Source organism: Larimichthys crocea, chromosome XXIII (assembly GCF_000972845.2).
Source record: "Larimichthys crocea isolate SSNF chromosome XXIII, L_crocea_2.0, whole genome shotgun sequence".
Lineage (NCBI taxonomy): Eukaryota > Metazoa > Chordata > Actinopteri > Sciaenidae > Larimichthys > Larimichthys crocea.
The window spans coordinates 3,880,456-3,907,013 of NC_040033.1; the positions used below are offsets into that span (position 1 = coordinate 3,880,456).

Here is a 26,558-nt window from a genome sequence, read left to right on the forward strand (position 1 = left end):
GTCTTTGTGCAGCTTTCTGCTCACATACTGATGAACATCTATGTTATGAAACAAAGGCTCATTAACTCTTGTTTATACAGTAGTTGATACGTGATGTATAAAGGATGTAGTCTGATCTTAAAATGCTGTTAAATCTTTATTCGAGTTACTTTTCATGCTACAAAGGTGGTTCAGCTCTGCACCACAATATTGTACAGGCAGTTCAATCAGACCTCCACCTACGAGTGGATCATGGAGTGCAGCATGATTCAATTAAATGTTCAACAATACTCCTGTTCCCATACTCCCAAACCAACACAACAAAATCGATGGACTGTCAGCCCTACAAAGATGCTCATGACCTCTTATGTAACCACTCAGACAGGAAACTGGGAGAATGAAAAACAGGATCAAATGATGTGTGACAAGCAAACGATAAGAAGAAGAGTTGAAATGATAAATATCAATATGAAAAACAAAAATATCAACAGACCAATAAATGTGATAAATATGAATGCAAAACAATTGAAAACATCTGGAATATAGTGATATGGTCATGGAGAAAACTTCAAACACGAGACCTAACAATATGCTAAACATCACAATGCTACTCAAACATAGAATATGCCCTTCACCCAAACAGTTTCAACCTTAGCCCCAGGCATTGTTCTTCCTTTCAAATCACCAGATTCATGCTGCCTGCCATCTGAAACTCAAGACTACTTCTCAAATTCCTGAAAAGTTGCCAGATTTAATTTAACTTCGGCAAAGTGGATAGAGAGAGAAAGTGACAGACTGAAGCTGAAATGAAGAGATGACGCTAAAAGTGGAAGTCAAGGAAGCAAGATCAATTTAACCCAACCTCTATGCAATGACAACAGACAAACAAAATCACAGCCCGTTGCATCACAGCACGCAGGAAGTCTAAAATCTGACAAGTATGATGATCAAAACAACAAAATCTATTTGCTGTTGGTGATCAGGGGAAAATCTGATGTGGACCTGGATCCAAACCCTGTGATGGCAGCCAAGTGCCCCATGAGCAACACACTGAATGTCTACCAGCTGCAGGGCGAGCCGAGCCTGACCTCTGACCTCTCTGATGGGCAATACATGTCTTTTTATCTGTTTCTAACCTGATGTAATACCGCGTTCTACCACAAGGATGCACACTTTCAGCTGGGATTACTCTGAATGAAAGAAATGCAGCACAGAGCCACAATCTGTACCGAAACATGGACTCAGACACACAGATCCACACAGTCATCAGCTCGTCTGGAGTTCAGCTGACCAATGGCCACCAGGGGAATTTGCTAAGTCATGTTGTGTCATCCTTCCAACTATAATGACAGATTATCTTCATCTGCCTGCAGCGGCCGTCTTTCCTCTGCTGCTCAGACACCCACTGTGTCTCATGTCATCCTAACAATCTTTATTTCATCGTCTGCTGCACACTTTACATCTCTGTCCTGTGCCAAACATGTGCCCCTCTCTGCTGAACATCTTTTTTTTTTTGCATTGTTCAAACAGCAGGTCAGGCTTCAAGGTTTTTCCGAAGGATGACACAGGAGAGCACATTTGCTACAAACCTGAGGCCTTCGAGTTATTCTAGTTTCCTTCCTATCTTCCTACCTTGCTGCCCTGCCAGCCACGCTCATGTAAACTCATACATTCCTTCACAGGTCAGCACATTGTAAACACAAACTTTTTTGATGACAAAGTGGCACAAATTAGGGCTACAAATGTCTGTAATCAATCATCTGTGCAGAGATCGTTCAGCTTTCTTTAACAGAAGCAGTCGAAAATGAACCAACAAACATAACTCCACAGCCCCATCTGCTGGATGATGTATTCATTACCACAAGAACAGGTTCAGGTACAGTATACTATATGACCAAAGGAGTTTTGTGTACTTTTGTGGCTGTCCTTTATGGTTTTATGGACATTTAGTTCAGGTTTGATGGTGATCTGAATGCTACAACGTACAGTTTGCATGGGAAACAAGCACACAACAAGTTTTAAGACCATGACCGGTCTGTAGAGACTGGACCCCAACCACATCCAGCACCTTTGGGATGAACTGTAACTCTGACTGCGAGCCAGGCCGTATCACCTGGACCTCACTAACCCCGGATGTTCACTCCAGGTGCAGTTGTGTCGCATCTTGTTGCAAGGAACAAATCCAGGTCAGAGTTGTTTAGCCAGTTTTCACTGTTGAAACATTTTCATACTTTACAAACAACCATATTTGTGGTTGTACTTTACTCCTTTAATTAGCATTCACACTCTGGCTTCACATGCTGCTGGAACCAGTGACATAAACACAACAGGACAAACTAGTTTTACTGTTTACAGTATGTCAAGGAAAAGTTAATAATTGATAAAACTATCAATAAATATTCAAATCATGCCAACTGTCAGTAAACCTAGGTTTTAAAAAAACATTAAATATTAATGTACAACTAAGTAAAATTTAAAGTACAAGTTTTTTTTTTTTTTTAATAAAAGTAAAATATTTGAGAAAACATCTGCATCAGAGCCCTGCAGTGCTGCAGAAATGTTTGTTCGATAAAGACTCAACAAAACTCTGAATCAGGTTTTAATGATGCCAATAAGATTAGTTTTACTATATCATGCAGCCCTAACATTAAAAGGTAATGTCATGTTTCAGAGACGTCAGAGATGGCAGCAGATTTTCTCCAGCAGCCATGAAGGAGCCAGAACACAACATAAATGTTGTGGACACTGAGGTGAATGCTGCTGTGACTGTGAGCGGAACCAAATCAGATTAACACTGATGCTTCTGAAATAAGATATTCACCAGTCATGTTTGTAACGCTCAGATGTTCATATGTCTTGATATGTAGGTTATCTTGCTCATAAAGCTAAAAAAGGCTCATTGTTTTCTCTTTATAGGACGATATTATTGTGTTCATTGGCCATTTCATATCACAGACGAGAGGCGGGCAGATATGGTAAAAATGGTAGATGGGCTGCACTTAGCATTTTTCTGCCAGCCATTGGCTGCCATGCAAGGCGCCAACTGTTTTTATCCGTTTGAACCATTCACACACTGATGGCACAGAATTCTGGGGTTCAGTATCTTGCCCAAGGACACTTCGACATGCAGACTGGACATGGATCTGTTGGTATCAGCATACTTTCTTACTACACAATGCAACAACAAATAATTATGTTCTATCTGATTTGATGTAGTTTTATGTAGAGTTTACAGCATGTCCTGTCTCTATTACATATATATTATGAAGTGCTGGATAAGGATCATTGCAAAAATGTTACTGTTACTCCCTGATATCATGATTGTCATCAGCCCTGAGAATCCATCATGAGTCAGGCTCTTTCACAGATCTGTTAGAGCGTCACTAAGTGCAGTGGAAGAGCTTCCAACCAATCGATCACAGAGTCACACCAGTCACATGGACAGTTATCCACTTAGTAAGTCTGCAGTTATTCAGTCAGAATTCATCAGCAAATCAAACTCCACATACAGTGAACAATGTATGTTTTCTGAGGCGGGCAGGAATATAAATAAACCATATGTGGGCGTAACCATTCCACGCCTGACTGCCAGCGTATCAGCAGACTGAATGAGCCCCCACTGCTGAGACCAGGGTGTGTCGCAGGAAGACTGCTGCCTATTGCCTCGACCACAAAGCCATGCTGGTCAGAAACACTGCCCCACTTTCCATATTTAACCCCAATTCATGTGTGTGTGTGTGTTTAGTATACAGTATGTCATGTGTGCCAGCTGCAGAGTTAGCCGGGTGATGCATGCCAGCAGTCTTACCAACTGATATGATTTACGCAGACCAATCGCAGCCGTTTGAGTACTCTACTACAGTTTGTTTCTTTTCAGCTTCTCCAGCTTCTATTTCCACCCCACATGACCACAGGAGCAGAACCTTTTCATTAGCCTGGGTCCTGCAGTGGGATGGATTTGGATCCCGGGATGAGAAAGTCATAAAACTCAAGGTTTATTTATTTATTTTTTTGATCTTGGCGAGGTGCCGTAGTTTGAGCTCCTGTTTTCCACCGCCACTCGAGGGTTTGGTGTGGCCACTCGGAAACAATCTGGACTCAACAAAGGAAGGAAATCCACAGAAGAGGCAGTTTCTATTGTGTGGTCCGCTAACAAATGAGCGTGTGAATGTATGCGTGGATTAGTCATGTGTGTGTGGGTTGGGTGGGTGTGCGTGTCCTCTGGCTGCCAAAAAGGCAGAGGTGAAGGTTAAGCCTCTTTTTAATCTGCTTCCACACACCGTGGACGTAAACGATGAAGCAGCAGGACACGCACACGTGAGGATGAGGACGGGTGGACCATGTTTACTGTCAACTATACAGCTCTGAAAACCTGTTTCACAATCAAATCATAAAGTGTGTGTCCACATGAAGGAATATGTTGCAGATGCAGTGCTCAGATCACAGATCTGTGAATCTGCTGTTTGTGTGTGTTTGTGTGCTTTTCCAGAAGCTTAACATTGGCAGGGCACCAACACAGCTTCTATAGCGGTTGCCAGGGCCAACGCATGACATAACACAGAGGACTTAATCCCAAAAACCACTCTGCATCTTCTCCTCCTCCTGTTCCTTTAATATATGACAGAACAATGTAACATCGTGCTTGATTAATCCCCGAGAAGCTCGGGGGGGTCTTGGAGCTTGTTAAGTATCTCGCTCAAGGACGCTTCAGCTGCCATGTTGGCCTGAAAGAGAAGATCTGCATGACCTGGATCTGATCTCAACTTCCTTAGTTAAACATTGAATCACAAATCTGGGTTAACGACAAGATGTTTACTCTTAATAAATCATTAACCCTAATTATATCTCAGCCAAATATCCAAACAGAAACAGCTCCATTCTAATATGGCTGGTGAAGGCGATGGAAGACGTTGCCCGGCGGCCGAACATTTGCTGGTTTGATTCTGCTGCTACATTCCAGCTGCGGGGTTGAAACTAGATACAGACCAGCTGCCGGGACGTCTAATGTGTTCTAAACTGTGCCTCCGAGCAAGGCACTGCAGCTTTAACTGCTCCAGGCAACTATAATTAACTCAGAAATGTGAAAAGACAAATGCTTGGTCGCTGCTGTAACGCGGCTAAAACAGTACGAGAAGAAAAGTAAGGGCTTTATAATGTGCCGCATGCGTGTGAGGTCACTTCCCTCAAGTGCTAAGCGGTCGTCATCATCACCCAAAATGATCTTCTGGTGCCGCTGGGAGGCCGTGACAGGCCGCTCTGCTGCAGCAGATTTTAACTGAACCAGACGGCCACGGCTAAAACAGCCAGATCCTCCTGCCTGCAGTTACACTCACTCCACTACCGAGGGTTTGGCAAGTGTGGCCGAGTGTTCACTGTCCAAGGACGATGTGGCTGTAAAACAACTGCAGGGCAGTTTACTCTGCCTTCATTGGCACCATGTGGACCTGTGATTATGGGAGGTCACATGGACGCAGCGCTGAAGGAAATGCTGACCTCACTCGAGTCAGACAGGGAGCTATGAAGTCATGGGTGAAATCCATATGGGAGAAAGTTTAACTTTAAAATAAATGGAGGAGGGAGCTATCATGTGTATCTGTGTGTGTGTGTGTGTGTGTGTCACAATAACGCAGTACTCCTGTAACAAGCTGCAGAAATCTGACTGATCTACAAGTTTGAAATATATAAACAAAGCTGTGTTAATATCATTGATGGATAACTTGTTATATATGACACATTATATCAGTTATTACTGTGAAGATTATGATAAATCAATTAATAGAGAAAATGTCCAAACAATGTCAGCTCACCCAAACCACTTTATTTAGAGGGAACATCAACAGAGGGTGCAAATGTTTGAATAATCTGTGAGAGAGAAGTGAACCGTGAAGTCAGACTATGAACATAAACCTGTGTAATAAACTGGAAATATTCTTTCAGAATTATAATTTGCAAAAAGTCATAAGTGCAAGTACTAGAAGCAATAAACTGTTTCACTGCTGTACATTACACGACACCAAATATGAAAAACACATATATATAAAACCATAATAAAATGGTAATTAGAGCAATATATATATATATGGGTCAGCCGACTGCTCGTGTAATACTCCTCCACGTCATCTGCTGCCGCTCATGACGGGGCATGAAATGAAGATCAACAAAGCTCTCCATGTGCATACAGTGAGTGTAGTGTGGAATATGTATTAAAGTGAACAGCCTCAACATGGTGTGGAAAAACTCGCCTGTAGCCACCATGTGGAGCGCTCGCCACTGATGTCACTTTCTAAGAGAGGTGTGGCGCTTCCTCTAAATGCTCACTGAGTGTGTGTTTGGTGTGTGTTGTTGTCTCAGACTGCTGCTTGAATGAGTTTATGACCCTGTGGCTTCTCATGTTACCGTCACAGAAACAGCCAAAGCTCTGATTGAAGAAGACACTGATTAAATTGATCGCAGAGGTTTGGAGCTAAGTCGTGTTTCAGAAATGACCGACGCAACAAGTCAGGAATAATAATCATCACAATATTTACTGGCAACGGCATAATTGGGATTCATTTTCAGCAAATTCATTCAGTCTTTGATTCTAACGTGCAGAGTGAGTGCTGTGTGTGTGTGTGTCCTGTTCTCCTCAGAGAGCACAGGGTACTTTATTTGTGTTTTTGAGGCTATTTCCTCTTTTTTCTGCAGCCACACTTCTGTTTTGTTCAGGCTGATATACAGAGACAGCTGACGAGGGACTTTCAGCCCACGCTCAATTTCCCTCACACACACACACACACACACACACACACACACACACACACACACACACACACACACACACACACACACACACACACACACGTGACCTGCTCATGCACAACCTGATGGATTCAATTACACAGTGCAGCCTTTTCTCTCCAGCGCTTGCATGGATGAGCGACCTGAGTCTAACCTCATTACTGGACTGTCTTTATCTTTTTCTTTGGCGTTAACACAGACATATATTTTAGATCAAAGATTAAAAAGCAAAATAACTTGATTGAACTTGATATGAAATGTGATCACACAAATCTTTATACAATAATAAAATAAATGTGCTGTATTATTACACATTTACTTCATGAATCAACAGTTACTGTTTCTAAAATCACATCCACTGAGAGACAAACAGCCGCCTTAAATTCAATCTGCAACTTATAGACTCTGAACTGAACTGCTCGTATGCATTCAGTGTTCTTCAGGTTGATCACAAACAGCTCAGTGTGGATGTTCTCATATAAATAGCTCAGAAACACACGAGTTCATGTCAGACTACACGCTGCACTTCCAGTTTGAGGATGTGAGGCTTCTTAACACTTCATAAAAACTGAAACTGAATCCCCACGTTCAGACATACAGGGACAGTAGATGAGTCTTTCTGACAAAAATATTAGCAACTATAAACAGACAACATGAACGTGCAACTAAAGATTCATCGATAAGCCAATCTATAAATGAATCACTGGTTTAGACATTCTTTTTAATCAGAAATGTTTATGTTGTTTAGTAATCTGAACAAGACATTTAAAATCTCACATATTTATCTTATCATTTTCACTTCCTTGTTTAGTATTCACCTCCCTCTGATTGGTTGTTCATCCTGCCTTGAACTAGTCAGGCGTGGAGGAGTTTTTCTGCCTCAGTTACAACTCACTGTCACACCCTGCTTATTAATCAATACACACCCTGAAGATTGTTATCGTATACAGGGAGTAGCCTACAGTCACAGGGAGGTGTGTGTGTGTGTGTGTGTCTGTGAGACTATAAGAAGCAGAGGTACTTCCAGGGAAAGCACCGTGACCCTCCCTCGCTTAGTTTACATGAAAGCAGATGGGGGGGCAGGGAGGTGAGAGACCGTTATCTGATACCTGTTCACACCCTGTAAATCAAATCCTCAAGTACGCCCACAGGGAATCTACCGTGCTGTCATGTCGCGGTGTCATACCATAAAAAACTCTTTAGCAGACGCTCTCGTGTAAACTGTGAGAATTATTGGACTCTGCAGACTACGTCCACACAGACTGAATGTTAGCCAGCACAACGGTCCCAGATGTCATTACCTGTATCAGTTACTGATGTCAGACAAAAAAATCAATCTCTTTTATTTAACATTTCTTTTGTGTGTGTGTGTGTGTGTGTGTGTGTGTGTGTGTGTGTGTGGCGTCTGAGGGGTCCTCTTGTTCAGCGGCCATCACACTAATCTGATGCTATCAGTGACATTCCTCACGAGCCATTCAGTCATTTCACCACAGCATATTGTCAGTACACACACACACACACACACACACACACACACACACACACAGAGCTATGTTTCAACAGTAGTCCAGAGCAGACAAAGTAAACACTGACTCCTTTACCATAGTTTCTCCTTCACACCAGTGACAGTATAAAGAACAGTGTGTGTGTGTGTGTGTGTGTGTGTGTGTGTGTGTGTGTGTGTGTGTGTGTGTGAGAGACGTCACCCACAGGTTTCTGGAGAGCTGTTTTGAAGCTCAAAACATGTGGTGCTGGCTGCTGCCATGTTGGATGTACTGCCTTTCCTGCCTACCAGCTGATCTGATAGCAGAGGTGCACAAGCAAGCCACAGCCCCCACCTGTCAATCAAATCTAAGTCTACACTCTTAATTCTGCATAACTTTAAGCCTTAATATAATCTGAACAGGTGAGTTGCATATAAATTCACCCTCAGTACAGTTGTCATGAACGGGGGAATTATCTATAGAGACCAAAACAGTTTTTTATACCAGGCTGTAAACATGTTTATTTCTGTTTCTGACTGACTCACTTCTGGACCAGCCTCAAGTGGATGCTTGCTGATTAACAGTTTTTGGCTTCATTGGCATTGGCTTCCTTTCCTACAGGAGAAGGTGAGGCGAGAGGCTGCAATTAGCCACAACTATCTGCAAATCATTGCATTCAGTTTTTGTTTTACGCAGCGCCACAACTTTAAAAAAAAAACACGGTTATACTTAGTTTCAAAAGTGTCCCCGAACACTGAACAGCAGTTTAAGCTTTAAAACTTGACATATTTTGTTTAAAACACACTTTATCTTAGCGTGGTGTGTTCACACCTAAGCCCTCGGCATATTCGCAGCTTGTGTTAACAGCTTTTTACTGTTTACTGAGCTGCAAAACCTGCAGGACAAATATGTGGAGCTGCTTCCAACCAGTCAAGCATAGGTTGGAGGAGGCACGGTAAGAAAAGTTTTTCTTAAAACACTCGGCTGGATAATGTTCATTTTACACACTCAGAGATGGCTACAATTCAGCAGATGAAAGCAGGCTACACCTTTAATGATGGGATGTTTCCTGATGTTAAAGTAACAGAGCATATCAGAGTGCTGACACACCCAGACACACACACACACACACAAACAATAGCATTCACTCGAGACACATAATCTCAGACACCTCTACACATCTGATAATACAAACACACACACACACACTTCTCACATTTCACATTACGACATTTCAGCTCCACACACACACACACACACACACACACACACACACACACTGTTGTTTATGTAAGAAGCTGGTTGCATGTCCACCATCGGTGAAAGAGAAAGCGGGAAAGAAGCCCCACAAGTCTCCTGATTGTTATCGAATACAGGGAGTGGCCTACAGTCACAGGGAGGTGTGTGTGTGTGTGTGTGTGTGTGTGTGTGTGTGTGTGTGAGAGAGAGACAGAGAGGCAGAGACGGACATGCTGTGTGTTGTAATTAGTCTCAGGAGGTGGAAAGGTGCAGTTCAGTGATCCTTCATGTGCACTATGTTCAGGCCCTGGAAAAGTGTGTGTGTGTCCATAGTAGGGCTGTAGCAATACACTAATCTCACGAAATGATACACGATATTCAGCCAAATACGATTTGATTCGATACTCTGACTGGACAGAGTCTACAGCTTGCAAATGCAGGACAAAATGAATATGATTTTTGTCATATCACACCTCAAACAGTACTAGTGAAGAGTTTTTGAATGAAAACATTAATTTTCAATCCCTTTGCCTGACATACATGCACAGTTTTTCAACCAAATATGTGAAGAATAAAATAATGCCCTTTCAATACAAAAGGTCCCATGTGTTTTTGCCTCATTTTCCTCAGACACACCACTTTGAAAGTTGAGGGGAACCTGTCATTCAATAGAAATAGTATTTCTAAAGTTATTCTGTCACTCTGTTCTACAGACACAGCTCTCTCTCTAGTTATTCTGTCACTCTGTTCTACAGACACAGCTCTCTCTCTCTGCTGTCCCTCCTCCACAAGACCCTAGAGACCTTTGATTGGCTAGAATACGTCATAGATACCCTCCACTGATACCCGCCTAGTAACCTTTGTCCATTCGCTAACTGTGCTTTCAGTCTGCTGAACATCTATTTTTCGATTGATCTTTTACGTGGTGGCGTAGAACAACAAGAACATCTCCGTCTTTAGTGGAATCTCAGGTGCAAAAAACACATCTCTTCATCATAAACCGTTTCTGAGATATTCACAGATATGTAACACTTTAGACTTTTTAGGCTGAGTAACGTGCTAGAAATGCTCTACAGTGACACTAGCGGCTGGCTGACCTAATCGCTCTTCCTGCAAAGCCAACGGGGGAAATGGGCATCGAGCAGAGTGCCAGGCAGAACACGAGGGATTTGAATGGGACTTAATGTATCGATACTTTCTGGGGAAACTAAATATCGATATATATCGCAGGATCGATAAAATTGCTCAGCCACAGCACCTGTGAATGTTAAATAGGTGCAGGCTACTGGCTCTTTTGTATCACATTATGAACGCAGGACATTACGTCCAATGTCAGGCCTGGGCTGTAGTTCCTGCTCTCAGAACGTCTCTGCAGCAGCATTCATTGTGTCAATAAGAACTATGATGATAAATATCCGTTCATGTAAACCAGAATAAAAAGTAACTGTTGAAAACCAATAACATTTATCTGGGAATGAATAAAAACTAAAGATAGAATAAAGGACAGATGATGTTTGAAGGGTGTCTTATTCAAATACCTGCATGCACCTGCAAACTGTACTGATGAGAACTCTAAACACTAAAATGTCTCTCAGTCGTTCAGATTGGATGAATGTGGCCTTGTTCATTTGGCTATCACTTGGTTACACAACCAAAACCAGTGTTGGTCCTCCTCAGGAGAATTACATACACACACACAAAAGCAAAACATTAACATGGTGGTAGACATAAAAAAAATAAAAAACAAGAGTCACACACATGAACATGCAAATAAAAATATGATCTCTGTGAACTTTGCTCTCAGAGTTCTGATATTTCCTTAAACACACACACACACACACACACACACACACACACACACACACACACACACACACAGAGGACAATGTGGTGGTTGACTCACTGATAAAAAAACATTCAGAAAAGGGGTCAGAGCAGAGAGGACACACACACATTTGTGTGTGGAAGCTTGTTACATATATAAAAAACTGATGGCAGCCGGGCTAAAGTGTGTGACAGTTAGTTAAAAAAAGCACTAAAGCCCCCCCCCACACACACACACACACTAAACGATGCTGTCTGGAATAATTAAAGAGGAAGTTTAATAAAGGTCAAACAGAGTGTCGTCTGCATACTGGCACACTTTATGAAGTCCTTTTGTGGACTCGTTGGACAGTCTCCTATTTAAAGCAGAAATGGTGCAAAGATCCATGTCATGCCTGATGCCCCCATCTGCACCAACAGGCCATTAATAGTGACGGCATTTTTAGCAGAGGGGTCTTGGTCAGGTCAGAGTCTCCTTTTTCCAGCTCCTCGCCTACTAGAGAGTGCTGTATGTGTGTGTGTTCTGTTGACCCTTGGCTCGGAACACCTTCACTTTGTCTAAATGGGTTGGTCGATGTCCTTGCTGTGGTGCACAGCAGTGATATAACACTCTGGGCTGCAGTGCCTGATCCAGGTCAGTGTGTAGCTGGAACCCGATGGTGATGGGTAAACAGCATTTATCAGATACAATTCATCTCACTTGAAAAGCTGTTTGTCACCGTGCTGTGATGGTCAGTAACTTGGGTAAAAATGCAGAAACAAAACTCCTTGTATTGGAAACTCTGCACACAGGTGCAGCATTGCCTCACAACAGAGCAGCATGTCCGTAAATATCCTGTTGTAATAATTAATGCCACGCATTGATTAAGGAAATCTAAATGAAAGGGTTAAAGAGTGAAGCATTTACACACCTGAGTCGCATGCTGGCCCCTTTTCTGCTACTTTACACAAACTAATCAGGAATCAATAAAAAACTGGACTGATAATCTGAATCCATAACAGCACTGGCATCAATTATATCTTATAATTTACAATAATCCGGGGATTATTAGGAGGTATAGTTCCTGCTGATCTGTTTGCTTATCTGATAAACGACACAGACAAGAATGGCTGTAATGAGAGCGGCAATTATCCGTCTATTCCTGTCCTGATACTGATTCCAGTCTGAAACCAATGCTCCAGGATCACTTTACACAGCGTGCAGAGCGCTGCTCACACTCACACACCAGCACTCTTCTGTGGCTCGGGAGAAGTTTATTAAATCTGGAAAAATAACCCCTGATGATGTCATCAAGGTAATCTCAGATTGAGCATGACAGCTATATTTCTTTTTTAAAGGAAGTGTGGATTACAAACTGGGGAAGTGGAGCAACCACCAGGTATTGCAGGCAGGATAGAGTTATTCACGTATACGTTTCAGCAATTCAAATACTAATACTGACCAACATCAGATCTATTTCTGTGCCAGTATGAGGAAGATATAAAGAGGAATCGAACATTTCAGATGAGTTACACAAAACTGGATGAATACAGAAGTCTGTCAGTGAGCAGGCTGATGAACGGTTGTTTAAATGAGACAATCCATCACATGTTGAGTCAAAGAAAACACACAGCTGCAGCCAACACACCAGTGACACAACAACACTGTGGTCAGTAATATAGAGCTGATGTGAGACCCTGACAGACTAATGTGCTCATTAAGTGTTCGTCTGGGGCTGGGCTGCTGCATAACAATCACAACGCAAACACACACACACACACACACACACACACACACAGAGTGACAAATTGAAACCTTCATTTTCACTTTACCATCAATCCTCTCCTCCGGATGCAACACCATCGGATGAGGTTGATGTGACTTGGAATAGTCTGAAAATAGTCCGATGACACACCAGGGCAGAGAGCACACACAGTCCTGGGAGTGTGTGTTCACACACTGGATATATGCGACTTTAACATGTGTCCATGAGCGTGTGCAGGACACAGTGATGAAATAATCATAATGTGTACTCACATGCTGTAAATAGGACAGGCTGTGGTGCACGTTTAAGTCTTTTCAATGGACGAGAGTGTGTGCATGTTTGTGTAACATCATTATGTAATAGTATGGCTCTTATGCACGATATCCTACATATAGTGCATAATGAATGGTGTGCCATATGCAGATGAATAATGCAGAGGCTGAGTCTGTAAGGGCTTTCTCATGTAGCTGGAAAAAACTGTGTGTGTGCGTGTGTGTGTGTGTGTGTGTGTGTGTGTGTGTGTGTGCGTGTGCGCTCTGCTTTCCTAATCAGTGCTGATGTAAAACCATGACGACCTTTTTCCACATTTTGGACAATTAAGTAAGCGACAGACTTAAAGGTCCCCTGTGGAGTTTTTCAACACTAGTAGGAGCTATGGGGCAACGTTTTCACAACGTTTCACTCTTTTGTGCGCGAGCAGGCTGGTGGCACAATTCACAAGCAGCCAACAACGACACTAAAGAAAACTGCTGCCAAGTCAACATGGATGCAAACATGATTTATAACGCTTATATACAGACACTATATTTCCTTTCTGTCTGATGTGACTGTCACGCTCAGCAGTTTCCTGTCTTGTTGCGATCAACAGACTAAGGTCCAATGGACTCATGGGGGACAAGGTGCACAGTGTTTGGACCTTCAAAGATCCAGGGCTGACACCTTATTGGTCGAGTGGTTGGTCAGTTTGCTCTGTACCACATTCTCATTGGCTGGCCAATCGCTGATCATTATATAAGGGGCAGCTGGAAGGACACATGATAGGCTACAGGCTATTTTGTTATATAAAAAAACATTGACTATGACTGAAGATATTAGGAATACATATTTTATACAACAAATGTGTGGTTGTTGTGTGCTTTAATAGAAAGTAGATGTATACGTCAGGAAGCCAAATGAACAGGTGCAGTTCCAAACTAACTGACACCACGACACAAGAACCAGCACGGATCACATCAGCTCCCACGAGGACACAACTGCTGAGTAGATAAAAATTATTTATGATGTCAACATGTATGTGCATATTTTATTACAGACTGTTCAAACTCAATGATCAATGATCAATAACCAGCTCTCTGTGACCTGATTATAAACATGACAGTTGTAGATGTTCATGTTTTTGTGTTCATTTGGTTGACTAGCTGAACTGAAGTTAACATCAGTCCCCCAGGCTGGACTAATATTGGAATACTGAGGGAAGAGCAGTGGGTTGGATGCTGGTAACTGTTGATTCACTGCTGGAGCTGCAGAGCTTATACTGTGTTGCTGGTATGTGTGTGTGTGTGTTATGGCTGTATGTCAGTTTACTTAATAGACATACAGCTACATGTGGAACAGAAATGGTCAAAGTGCAGGAATTATTTTAGATTCATCTATTTATCTCTTTTATCTAGCATTGTGCCATCACTCGGTTATGCCCTCATAAACTGGTTGTGACTGCTCTGCTGTGTTCATTTATTGCCCACGTTGAGATCATGACATCACATCCTTTCAATTCTTGTCAGGATGTTTTTCTGCAGCGTTTACATTCTCTCACATCACAATCATCTGACAGCTAAGTGGCAGGAGAGGGAAAGTAGTGCTGCACGAAGAGACAGTGAGAGCAAACAGAGATCCTGGACGGGACAGCTGACATCGCAGCAGTGTGAGGAAACATGTTGATGAGAAGGCAGACGTTCATGTTCAACAAAAAGTACAAACATGCTCCATTTAAACTGAGACTGGCTCATAACTGCACATGTGGCTACATCTGTATGTTGTGTTAAAGCCACAGGCCTCCTGGTTCTTAACAGCCAGCCGCTCTTTGATGTTTGGCTCCATTCACAGAGCTCCACTTTAGGTAATGTTAATATGTACCCTGTGTATGTGTGTGTGTGTGTGTGTGTGTGTTTTACTGCTCTCACATCCACACAGTGCCTTGATGGAGCTCACAGTGGGCCTGTTTGAGGGCTAAGTGAAAGGACTAGTGTTTGACTCTGTGTGTGTGTGTGTGTGTGTGTGTGTGTGTGTGTGCGTGTGTGCGTGTGTGCGTGACAGAGCTGTGTTCTGGTCCTAACAGAATTAAACAGGACTCTCAGGACATGTTTGTATAATTCGGCGCTTGCTGCAGCCCATTAGGGTGCACGTTAGCGAGCAGACAGACGGGCAGACAGACAGGTAGTCATGTCCACACCCTCCATCATGTCCCGCTTTTTCTCCCCCCTCTCCCCCTCCCTTTGGAAAGGACACACAGCAGCAGTGACTGAATGACTTCCCTGTATGACCCTGTGTTCTCGCCCACACACTCTGAAACACACACACACACACACTTCTTTGGGAACTATGCTCTATTGTTGCAGAGCGAAGCTGAACACATCGCAATGGAATGCAAAGCAGCACACACACACACACACATGCATACTGACAGACAGAGGTCAAACTCTAATCCCAAAACAAACAGTGTCACACACACACACTCACACACACACAGGTAGTGGACACACTCGTCCAGAGTCGGGACATGTCAGAGGGTATTCACTCGTGTGTATCTGTGTGTATAAACTGCAGCTTGGCCTGCTGGGAAAGAGGATCCTATCAGCAGAGAGGTCTCTCAGCGCGGTGACTCATGCACTTCACCATCAACTTTACATTCCTCACATTCCCAAAAGCTGTTCACAGCTATGTGGAGTCATTTCTGTTAGAAAAACACAGATATTAAAATGATAGTTGGGATAAAATAAACAGCATAACAGAAACATGAAGCAGCAGAGGACTGGTACTGCATCTCTTGAAGAGTGATTCAGTAAGAATGAGATGGTTTCTACTAAACCACTACCCTGAGCTGCTCTGGTGACCTGCAGACAGCAGACCACAGCATCCCTGGTTCATGTTGGGGACCTTTGTTGCAGGACATCTCCCTCGTAAAAGAGTGCTGAGTTTAAACCGTCTTGTCAAACTACGAGCAATTTGTTACAGTTTATTTTCATCTCATATTTTTAGGCTTTCTGAGCTTTATTTGACAGACAGACCTGAAGAGTGAGAGGGACGAGACTCTAACCCTCGCTGCAGGGAGGACTGAGCAGCTGTACACACTCCACCAACTGAGCTAACCGGCGTCCTATCAAACTATTTCTAAGGGATGCACCGATTGTGAAATTCTGAGCCGATACTGATACTGATTGTTTAAAATAACAATTTGGCTGATGTTTTTTCTTTGTTACATGTATTGCAAACTGCACAACTTCTTGAAGCGTCTCTACACTTGGCTACACATTGACTACGCGCCTGTTCTACGCTTGACATCAATTTACACAGAGCACGTTGAGTGGGCGGAAGCCAGACACAGAAAAGGCAAAGAGAATCCGGTGGATTTTCAAAATAAAATACCCAGTGCAAACTGCTGGCCATAAAAACAGACAAAAGCGAAACTAATTAACTACGTAGCATGTAAAAGCATGTTTAGAAAAACATACACCGGGAAAATGACCAAATCTGAGCAAGTAAACAAAGTCTGGCTGGCTAAACGCTTCTGAAACAGTTCTGGTGGGGTTTGAAGTCGCGTGCAGGACAAAACCACAGCACCTACTCTATGTGCCAGAGACGTGTGCAGAAAAAAAAAGAAAAAAGAAAGGTTTCTCCTCAGCACAGCTTTATAATCATCGGCCACTGCCATCGGTGAATGTCATCTTTGTTTGCAGATGGCATCGGTGCATCCCTAGTCAAAATTCATGCTCAAGTCTATCTGATCAAAAAAAAAAAAGTCACAGGAATTTGATGCCAGTTTTCAATCATCTCATCAAAGTTTGTTGGTCTGCACCAAAAGTACTCCAAGCAAGGCTTGTAAAGACAGATGCATGTACATGTGTGATGAACATATTAAAGCTTGTTGTCATCACTATGCTGGACATCCTGAACATGACAGAGAACTCTAATCACACAGTGTGATGCTACACTTCCTGTCTCTCACACTGATAAGTTGTTTTTCCTCACTATAAACAGAGTCTCTCTTTATTTTCCACACTGACACTGAGCTGTCTGTCCATCCAGGGTCTGACATGGTGCATTTGAAAAGCTACAGGCCTGAGACCAGCAGGCGAGAGTCCTGAGCAAGTGTCAAAGAAGCAGTGCATAGTTCCTCCCGTGGTATATTAACTGTTGAAAAATATGCTGACTCGCTCACAAGCGTAACCCGGATCTGAACTGGGCGGCTCGCCCTGCGGGGAGAGCCATCATTCTGCTGTGAATGTGGTCGTACAGTGAGAAACAGTGCCGTGCTTTTATGCTTCTTTCCACTCGTCGCGGCTTTAATGGTTTGATTTGGCCGACGGCTCTGTCCATAAATTCACTTCACTGTTTGGATGTCTGTGTTTTCACTTTCACCGTCGTCTCAGTTGTTGCCTCTTTTTTTAAACATTCTGTCAGTCAAGCCTTCCTGTGGATGTCCTTTTCTTTGTGTTCAGTCTCTTTCAGGACATACGAGATGGGTCTTTGAATCTGGAATTAAGCTAGGATTACACCATCAGCCCTCACAAAGCGTCTGGATGCCCTGCAACAGGATTTTTAAGGCCCTCCTCGTGTCATTTGGACTCCAACTAAATGCTACTCAGAGCTCTGAAACCTGACCTTTCTATTCAATTCTCGCCTGACATCTCTAGAGAATCCTCTCAAACTCCCTGACCTTCCTCGTCTGAAACACACCTCCTAAACCGCATCCCTCCGTCCACCTATCCTTCCATCTGTGTGCCGTCCAACTTACTCTTCAGCCTAATTCCCAGCAGGGCTGATTGGCAGCGGTAAAGCCTGGTTGCTGACACACTGGTCCAGCTGCTACTGTTGAGAGGGGGGATTACAGCGACCGCTTCACTCTGTACCATCCCATTCTTCCTCTCCATCCCTCCATCATTTCATTCATTCAATCCGCCGCTGTCACGCAATCTCAGACTCCACCCGTCCATCCATGTATGTGTTCACACACACTAACACACACATGCACATCTTTAAAATAAGTATAGGATACATCTAATACTTTTTACAGTGTGCACACACGCCCTTCAGACAGACAGAGTGTGAAGTCAGCAGCACCGTCACGCACCGTTGACCCTGATTTACTAAAATCATTTGGGGATTACTCAGCTCCACGTTTTAGAGCTCTTGTAGTTGTGATCGCTCAGAAACATGTTGAGACATGTTCAAGAATCACAGAGTGTGTTAAAGATGAATTCTATCAATCAGTTCTGTCAATCAAATGTTCAAATGAACGAGTCATGCCTCAGAACACGCTCCCAATGTGAGAATTTAAAAGTGTCCCGCACATAGCTTCTGTTATGATTTGGCACTATATAAAGAAATAATACAGAATTTGAATGTTGGTTGCTTTCAGCTCAAACCTTAGGACTTTTGAAATTGTTTTAATCTTTGTCATTAGGATGATTTCAGGTTTTGGACAGTTGGCCTGAGAGAACATAGAATCACAGACTGAACAATTAATCAATAATTCAAAAACAGGTATAGATTGCTCGTAGAGCTCCCACGACAACCAGAGCTCTGCATTTAATGGCTGCCATACTGACTTAACAGAAAATCAGTAATGGGTGATGAATAATGCATGCTGAGGACTGAATGATCTCTCTGTGATGAAAAATGTTTTGGGATTTCATAGAGCAGAGCGAGCATGCATGTATTCACTGAGCTGGGACTCTTAACAAGCTCAGACAACAGAAAAGTGAACAACAGCTCACACACACACAAACTACACACTCACCTGCAGACAGACTTCCAGAACGTGAACATGTTTAAATCAATCAGTGACACGTCTGAGCTTTAACTGATGCTTTGGTACAAAAGAGCTGAATCACAGCTGCTCTGAACTTCCTGCAATACAGTCATCCAATCAGCAGATTGATAGATTTTTACAGATCTATTGATCTGACAGTAAACAACATGGAATGCTGATGGAAAACATTACCGGCAGTGCTGGAGCTATTACCCGCTGTGTGCAGTATCGATCTCTTCAGATCAGAAAGACTCATCCTGGGTCAAGCTGTCTGCTGCACACGCTCACTAATTACATGGCAGTCAACCAATCCAACACAATTAACATGCTATGACCACAGTAAGAGCATGTGTGGACTCATCCCTACACAGAAGTGAACATGAACACTACTGTAAATCAAAAGAAACCTTTCCGACAGCAGAATCACGGAACGTTGTGTTCCAGCAGCTTTGGAACTTAGAACTAGGTGAAACAGCATCAATCTCTTCAATAAGAAGCTGTTGGAAAGTGTGCACATCTGCACAATAATGGCAACCTGGCCGTCACTACGACAACCAGATTTTCAACTAACTTTAGGTATTTGGAACATCTAAGAACTTTTCTGCCTTTAGCTTTGGACAGACATCATTTTTGTGTCAAGTCCTCATAAACATTAAGATGCTGGAATACATTTATACAAAAGCTGACTGCTTTACTTTCTCATCTGCAGCCACTTTGGCCAGTAGGCTGAACCTTTAGGATTTATTTGAACTGACACTTTGCAGTATCACCATGTTCCTCACACATCTTCTCCGCTCTTTTAGCTGGTGTTAGCTGTGATGGTAGCTTGTACTCCGACTCAACAAACTCTGGAGAATATCTCCTGCCGACTAATCTTCTCTGCACTGGTAGCATCACAGGAGCATTTACTGACACTGCTAATGTTAACAAATGGAGTGATGATTGGTTTCCTGTTTCCGCAAATGGATAATCATCAAACTGGTTCCTCTTTGATACTCCGGGTTAATGTTACATTGGTTGTACTGCATGTTCATTTCATCGATTTTCATGCCTGGTCATCACTCTGCCTGTAATACTAGACGAGTGACGTGGAACTGAAAGTGTTACAGTACAAATACTGACATCCAAACAAGTACTAGAGTACTCACGTCCATCTCTAGTACAAAACAGATTCCATATCTCCCAAGGTTCCCAACATCCAAGCTACAACACCGTGTAAGGAGACAGCAGCTGAGGGATCAATAACTGGACTTATGTCTGAAAATTCACGAGTTGGTGAGTGCAAGCTGAGAAGAAGATCAGTCTGTCACAAAGAAGTAAAGCGAGTACAGGTTATTGGTTTTGTGGGAAGCTTACACAAAGGTGAGGGAGCATCATTATGTAAGGGTAACACTGCAGCTCTTGTCCCAGACTAAACCGCCCTCAGCAGAAGCAGCATTGTTTGGCAGCACGGCAGCAAATGGATGATGGATTTCCGATGCTTCCTGATTCCTAGACAGAGGCCGGGATGAAGCAGCCTGCTGACCTTGAAGTGAGTATCCTGCTACAGTCAAGGACAATCGCAGTCCTAACCCGGGCTCCTGTTACACATGGAGAACTCCCAGAACTAGCTTCAATGTCCAATCACATAACTGCAAATGACTGTATTCTAAGACGAGTTCTGATTTCCCATCTGGGGGAGCAGACATAAGGAGACAACAGCAGATCGTCATCAGTGTCTGGGTGGAGAGCGCGAAGGCAGCGAGTCAATGGCTTCTCAGTTTCAGTCAATTGACATTCCACAGGCTGAGAGGAATTCAGGATCTCTCCGCCTGAGTAACTCTAGGAACCTGTCTGCTCGTAAAATACTTCCTCCTCCACTTCCTTCCACCCTTCCTTCCTTCCTTCCACTCCTACTATGATCATTATTTCCTTACTCAGCCTTTCCTTGTATTATTTCTCCCTCCTCGTGTCTCCTGACAGATTTACTTGACTGCCAAACATATATAACACAATCAATTAGACTAATGTACATTATATTTAGATTCCATATGCTGACAGTTTAATCATTTTAAGTGTGTGCAAAGTGCTGCACGGCCAGAAGAGTCCAATTATCACTCGATAAGTATTTTATATTGATGACTAGCAGTCTACGACCATTCAGTCAACATTGTGGTTTTATGGAGCGACCATAAAAGTTACACATTAAACATGTCGCTTTGATTTATGTTAAAGAATAAAAGCCACACAGGCCGCTGTTGTAAAATACAAAAGAACTCCTGAAGGCTAACATGCTAAAGGATCTCTTCAAGTGTGTGTGTGAGAATCAATAACCTGACTGATCTCCTCTTCATTTCTAGTAACAGTCAACTCAATAAAAATAGAAACTTGGAGAAAGACAGTAGAAGAGGGTCATTGTGTCCCTGTTTGCCCTTTATCATTAATGAACAGATGGTCTGATTTTAAATGATGTCAAACTTCAGGTTCTCTGTGTGCCCTTCATCATCCTTAAAACACATTCCTGAAGAAAATCCCACATCTTCAGAGATGTGCGAGGAAAGGAAAGATGATGCAGGGCTGCCGGCTTTGGACTTGGCCGGATTATTTCTTTAAAAACAACGCCAAAAAAGACAAACAAAGAGCATTAATAACTCCTCTCAACGCTGGAGAACATGAGGCCAGGACACAAACATCTGGACTGAGTGATCATCCATCAAAGACTAAAACACTGGAATGAAGTAAAACTGACATCAATCCAGAGCTTCGATGCAAATCACGGATCTTTCACCATACATGGACAGATATATACATGATGAAAGGAGATTACTTCCTTCAGCAGCGAGTGTGCCAACCTAACCTTTCATCTTCATCACCTGACCAGCAGACTGGTGAAAGAACATTTTATGAAAGGTTTTGATTCTACATGAAGTGAAACGTTTCTACTGGACTCACTGTGAAGCTGGAACATCAGTATGACACTAAGTCCAACTGGTGATCAGTGATGATGCACGTCTGCTTCATAACGTCAACACTTCATCATCTCGGGGGCGGCAGGAGCTGTCAATCTGCAGTCCATCGCCAGTTCATGTCTACAGTCTAAACTTTATACACACATTGTGCTGGTACTACACCTGAACTTACCGCTGCAGTTCAACGATGTGTATAATCTTCATAAACACATATTATCTGCATATGAATGGAGAACCGGAAGGCAAGGGAGCAGGATTTTAGCATGAGCAGCATTCTGGTTTTTCAACTGTAGTCTGAGTAGTATTGACCAATCACGTTTGCTAGCAACCGTCTCCACATAAGCCGAAATGCAACCTCAGAACTGTTCCACTATTGTATGCTTTAATTAGCTTCTCCGTTTACGGATATAAAGATTAGTATAATCGTTTCTTTCTCATTATTTCTGTGTATCAAGTTGCTAATCAGATTGTAGAGGAAGTCTTGGCCGAGGCGAGTTATCGGAGCCCCAGAGGCCAAATCGTCATCAGATGAACCTAAAGCTTTTGTGATGGGTTGTGTTTAATGGTGTCTCCACCAATTACAGAAGGCCGGTGCTCGGTCTCCACACAGAGCTCAACAGACAAAAGAAGTATTAAAATGTACCAAATTAAATCCATTCACTGTTTTTCATAGGAGTCTGGATGCGGCTGTGTGGACACATGTGTTAAAGTCATTCTGAGCATGAAGCAAACTTCACCAGTGGGTAAGGACACATGTTGTTTCAACCAAGGCAATGTGCTGCATTTTTCTTCCACTTTTGGTTTCTATGGGCAACCAAATGACCAACCATCCCACCGACTCTACAATTAGCTCCCCAAACAAAGCGTTCTTTTCACGGTTCACGTCTGACATTAGATTTTGGCAAACGTGCTTAATTGATCATTTATCCAATTTGAGCTGAAGGTGGGTCGTTTGTCACACGGCTGGCCTCTGCGCTCTGAAACTGTGCTCAGCCTCACTGAATGGAAAACCAGTGAGGAGCAGGCAGAGTGGAGTTTTCTATGCTGCATACAACAGCAGGCTATTGTTAAGCCTAATTCACCTTTGCAGTGCAGAACCAGAATCCAAAGCTGTCCACAACTATAAAACTACTGGGAATGGTATTTGATATTGGCAAGAAGCTGCTGAGTGTTAAAGAGGGAAACTCTGGTGAAGGTTCAGCACACAGACAGTTGTATTGTAGCAGAATGAGAAGAGTTGGGCTGATGTATTTATAACAGAGTTAGAGAATAAAACAGATGTTCCTCTTTTTTTTTTTTTCATCACTGGAAATATCTGCTCGTAGTGGTATTTCTATAAAACGCGTGCAGTAAATGCTTTTCAAGGTAGTTTCTCCTCCTGACACGGGTCCAAGAAACTTCACTGCACAGAGAAACACACTGATTGGACTGACAGCTGAGATGCATGGTGTGGTCTCCTACGTCACTCAACAAGAAGTTATATGAGCTGATATACGCTTGCACCCTTCAAAATAAGAGCCTCGCTTACACTCAGAGCCTCTCTTTGTGCTTCTGTCCTGCTAAAGTTCTACACGGCAGGGGAGCTGGGAGAGATCCAGCTGTGGGCAAACACAGGTTTCAGGTGGGGTTCGATCTCTGGGTATGTGTTCCACCACCCTTTCATTGCAGCATACTGCCCCACCTTTTAAACAGAGAGATACCGGAGCTGTCCCTTCCTCTCGGCGAAACAGTGAGCGCGTCGTGTGTCCTGTTAACGGTGGACGTCTCAGGCCTAACACCTGATCACTTTGGCGGGCTTAGAGTGAAGCGACAAGCGTCGGGAGATTTTAGGGATGTGATTGGATCGGGTCCATAATGAATTCAGGGCCTTAGATCAGTCCCACCTCTTATTTCACTCTGAGTAATCTGGCTGGGGGGGAGGGTTGGAGAGTAATCTGGATATAAAGGAGGGAGACAGAGAGGGAGGAGGGGGAGACAATCCTCTCTGCTGTGCTTCCTCTTCTTATCATTGATTTCAGTGCAGGTTTGATCGCTTAGTTTCAGACGGAGTTCACACTATTCACTTGGAGCATCAGGTGTCAGCTTAGCTTTTTACATCATTCTCTTCATCTGCACGTGTTAAGATTGAACCTTTCAAAATTCATAGCAATATTATTGATCCTGTAATCAAGATCGGCAATATCACAAACGTGCTGTATCCTTTGAATGTGTGCACTTCTTATTATGATTCTCTTCTCAAGCTAAAGCAACAGTGACAGTTTGTTCAAACTGATCTGTGATCAGCCAGACTGCACCAACACATCCACACAAGTGATGTCACTGAAGGAGAGGTCTGGACGCACAGGGTTAAACATGTGGAGCTCAGCTACAGTCTGTAATGTCACAGTGCAGCTCACACACTAAATGAATGGGGACACACACACACACACACACACACACACACACACACACACACACACACACACACACACACACAGCTTGCATAACTTCGCTCCTGTCTGCTGTGACAGTGCAACTTCGCCGTGCGCGCGCCCATGCTGCCTCAAGTGCTGTCGGGAATATCGGAACCACCATGTCCAGCTGCACGTGAACGACCCACGGCCCGCCTCTGCCGTGACTCGGACGGGCAAAGTGAAAGTTCACAGTCGCTGTTAACCACGAGGCGTTCGGTAAAGTTGCAGAGACTACTCCCGTTAGATAATAACGTGCAGAGAGGGCGGGCGCGTTAACCGCCGCGCGACTCTACCTGCTGCTCACCGAAAGGAAAAGTTTCCGAGCAGCACCTGAAGGCAACACCATCCTACCCCCGCACACCGTCGCCGTGATGCACGCCGTGAGATCACTCATCCGAAATCAGCGTCATTTCACTGCCACGGACTCGAGCCGTGTCCGCACGCGGGCTACGCGCGCGCAGTTAATAGCTCGCGTTCCCGCGCGCAGCGACACACACACAAAAGTTGACATTTCCGCCGGACTCACCGTTAGTTGTCCGCTTTTTGACACTTTGTCGGGAGTCTCCGAGCGTCGCTGTCACCGCTACGATCCGCCCACCCGAGTGTGCAAACTCCGCTAGCCGCAGACTAACGTGCTCCTCCCCGCGGAGGAGCTCTGCTCCAATCACAGATCGATGTCGGTGACTGGCTTCCGTTTTATCCAATGGCATTGACGCGGAGTTTTGAGTGACGGTGGCATTGTCCATTGAAAGCTTTGAAACCCTGGGCAGGGCCTTCGTCGTCACTAAATGTACTTTTGACAGACACCCTGTACATACAATAGAGAAGTTTGACTCCTTTTACGGGACGGTGCCGGTCCAATCGCCGCGGGGGAACAAGCTGTGGATACGGGCACGGGCCAGGAAGACGCCCTGATACCGCCCAGATCAGTGGAATGTCACCGGGATGACAGAGTCCGATTTATTGTAGAAAACACCCAGAGCCTGGTGTTAGACATGGTCAGCTCAGCCATTCCAATAAACACTTTCATCATTTAGTCTGTTTTATTCTTGAACAGTCAGAGCTGCAGGGACAGACATTTAAAGACAATTCAAAATGATGTTCAGAACTCCATTCAGAGAGATGAATTGATGAAGATGAAACCTGAGCAGCATGTTGTAAAAATGATCTGAAAGAATTCTTCTGGCTCATTCTCACATTTTATCTGCCAACGTTCCTCTGTGGCGGGAAAATTACAAAAACTTTCCATATAAAGAAGCAGCCTAACTGTAAAATGGTTCATCCTCACATAATGTTGGTTTATACTGACACCGTGTGACAACAACGCACAACATCAGTTCAGGAGCCGCACCCTCTCTGTGCACCATCATCAGTGTGTGATGTTCGGTTCAATATACAGAATATTTTCTAACATCATCAGTCAGATGATGAGAGTCTGACAGGAGCGTCTCCATAGCTGCCCTCCCCTCCCCTCGCTCTGGGACTCTCTCTCTAAACACATCCATGACTTGCAGATATTAAAGCCGAGCAGGCGTCTGCATGTCTGGATGACTTTAATGCTTTTTGCCCCAGAAATGAATTACTTCTGTCAAAAGTGATAAAGAAATGAGCTCATTATTGGTTTACATTTATGTTTGGAATGCAGTGCAGAATTCTTACATTTGATGTCCAAACATTTTTTTTATTACAGCTCATTAATAACAACTGTGTCTGAGGACACACACAGCACATGTGAGCTACTGCAAAGTTAGATTCAAATCTATTGACAAGTCTGCTCTGTAGAATATAAATATATATATATATATAAAAAAATCTCTGCATGTGTGTTTTGTATGTTGTGTGGAAGCAGTGTGGACCTGCTGTGGCATGAAGCTCTGAGAATGATCTCAGCAGTTTTTCTTCAGGAGTTCAGGATCTGTTTCCAACAAACCTCAACCTGCAAACTCCCCCCCAGAAAAAAAAACTGCAAGTCATGTCGGGGCGAGGTGGCGGAAGGTGAACATAAAATGTGTCCTTTGTGGAACCACTGTTTGAAGGGCTTCATGTGGAAGGACATAAGTCATTTTATTCTGAGGATATCT

At 43.4% G+C, this 26,558-nt stretch overlaps 1 protein-coding gene across 9 annotated transcripts in view; it reads right to left on the bottom strand.

Annotated features, from left to right (window-relative positions):
* LOC104939158 (microtubule-associated protein 4) overlaps positions 1-25,238 on the bottom strand; it is a 109,107-nt gene extending 83,869 nt beyond the window's left edge. For all 9 annotated transcript variants that reach the window (XM_019270449.2, XM_027274371.1, XM_019270451.2 and 6 more), the window contains exon 1: positions 25,004-25,238. In XM_019270449.2, coding sequence (XP_019125994.2) covers positions 25,004-25,223 — 220 coding nt within the window. In that variant the 5' untranslated portion in view covers positions 25,224-25,238. The remainder of the gene's footprint in view (positions 1-25,003) is intronic.
* Between the last annotated feature and the right edge of the window lie 1,320 nt (positions 25,239-26,558).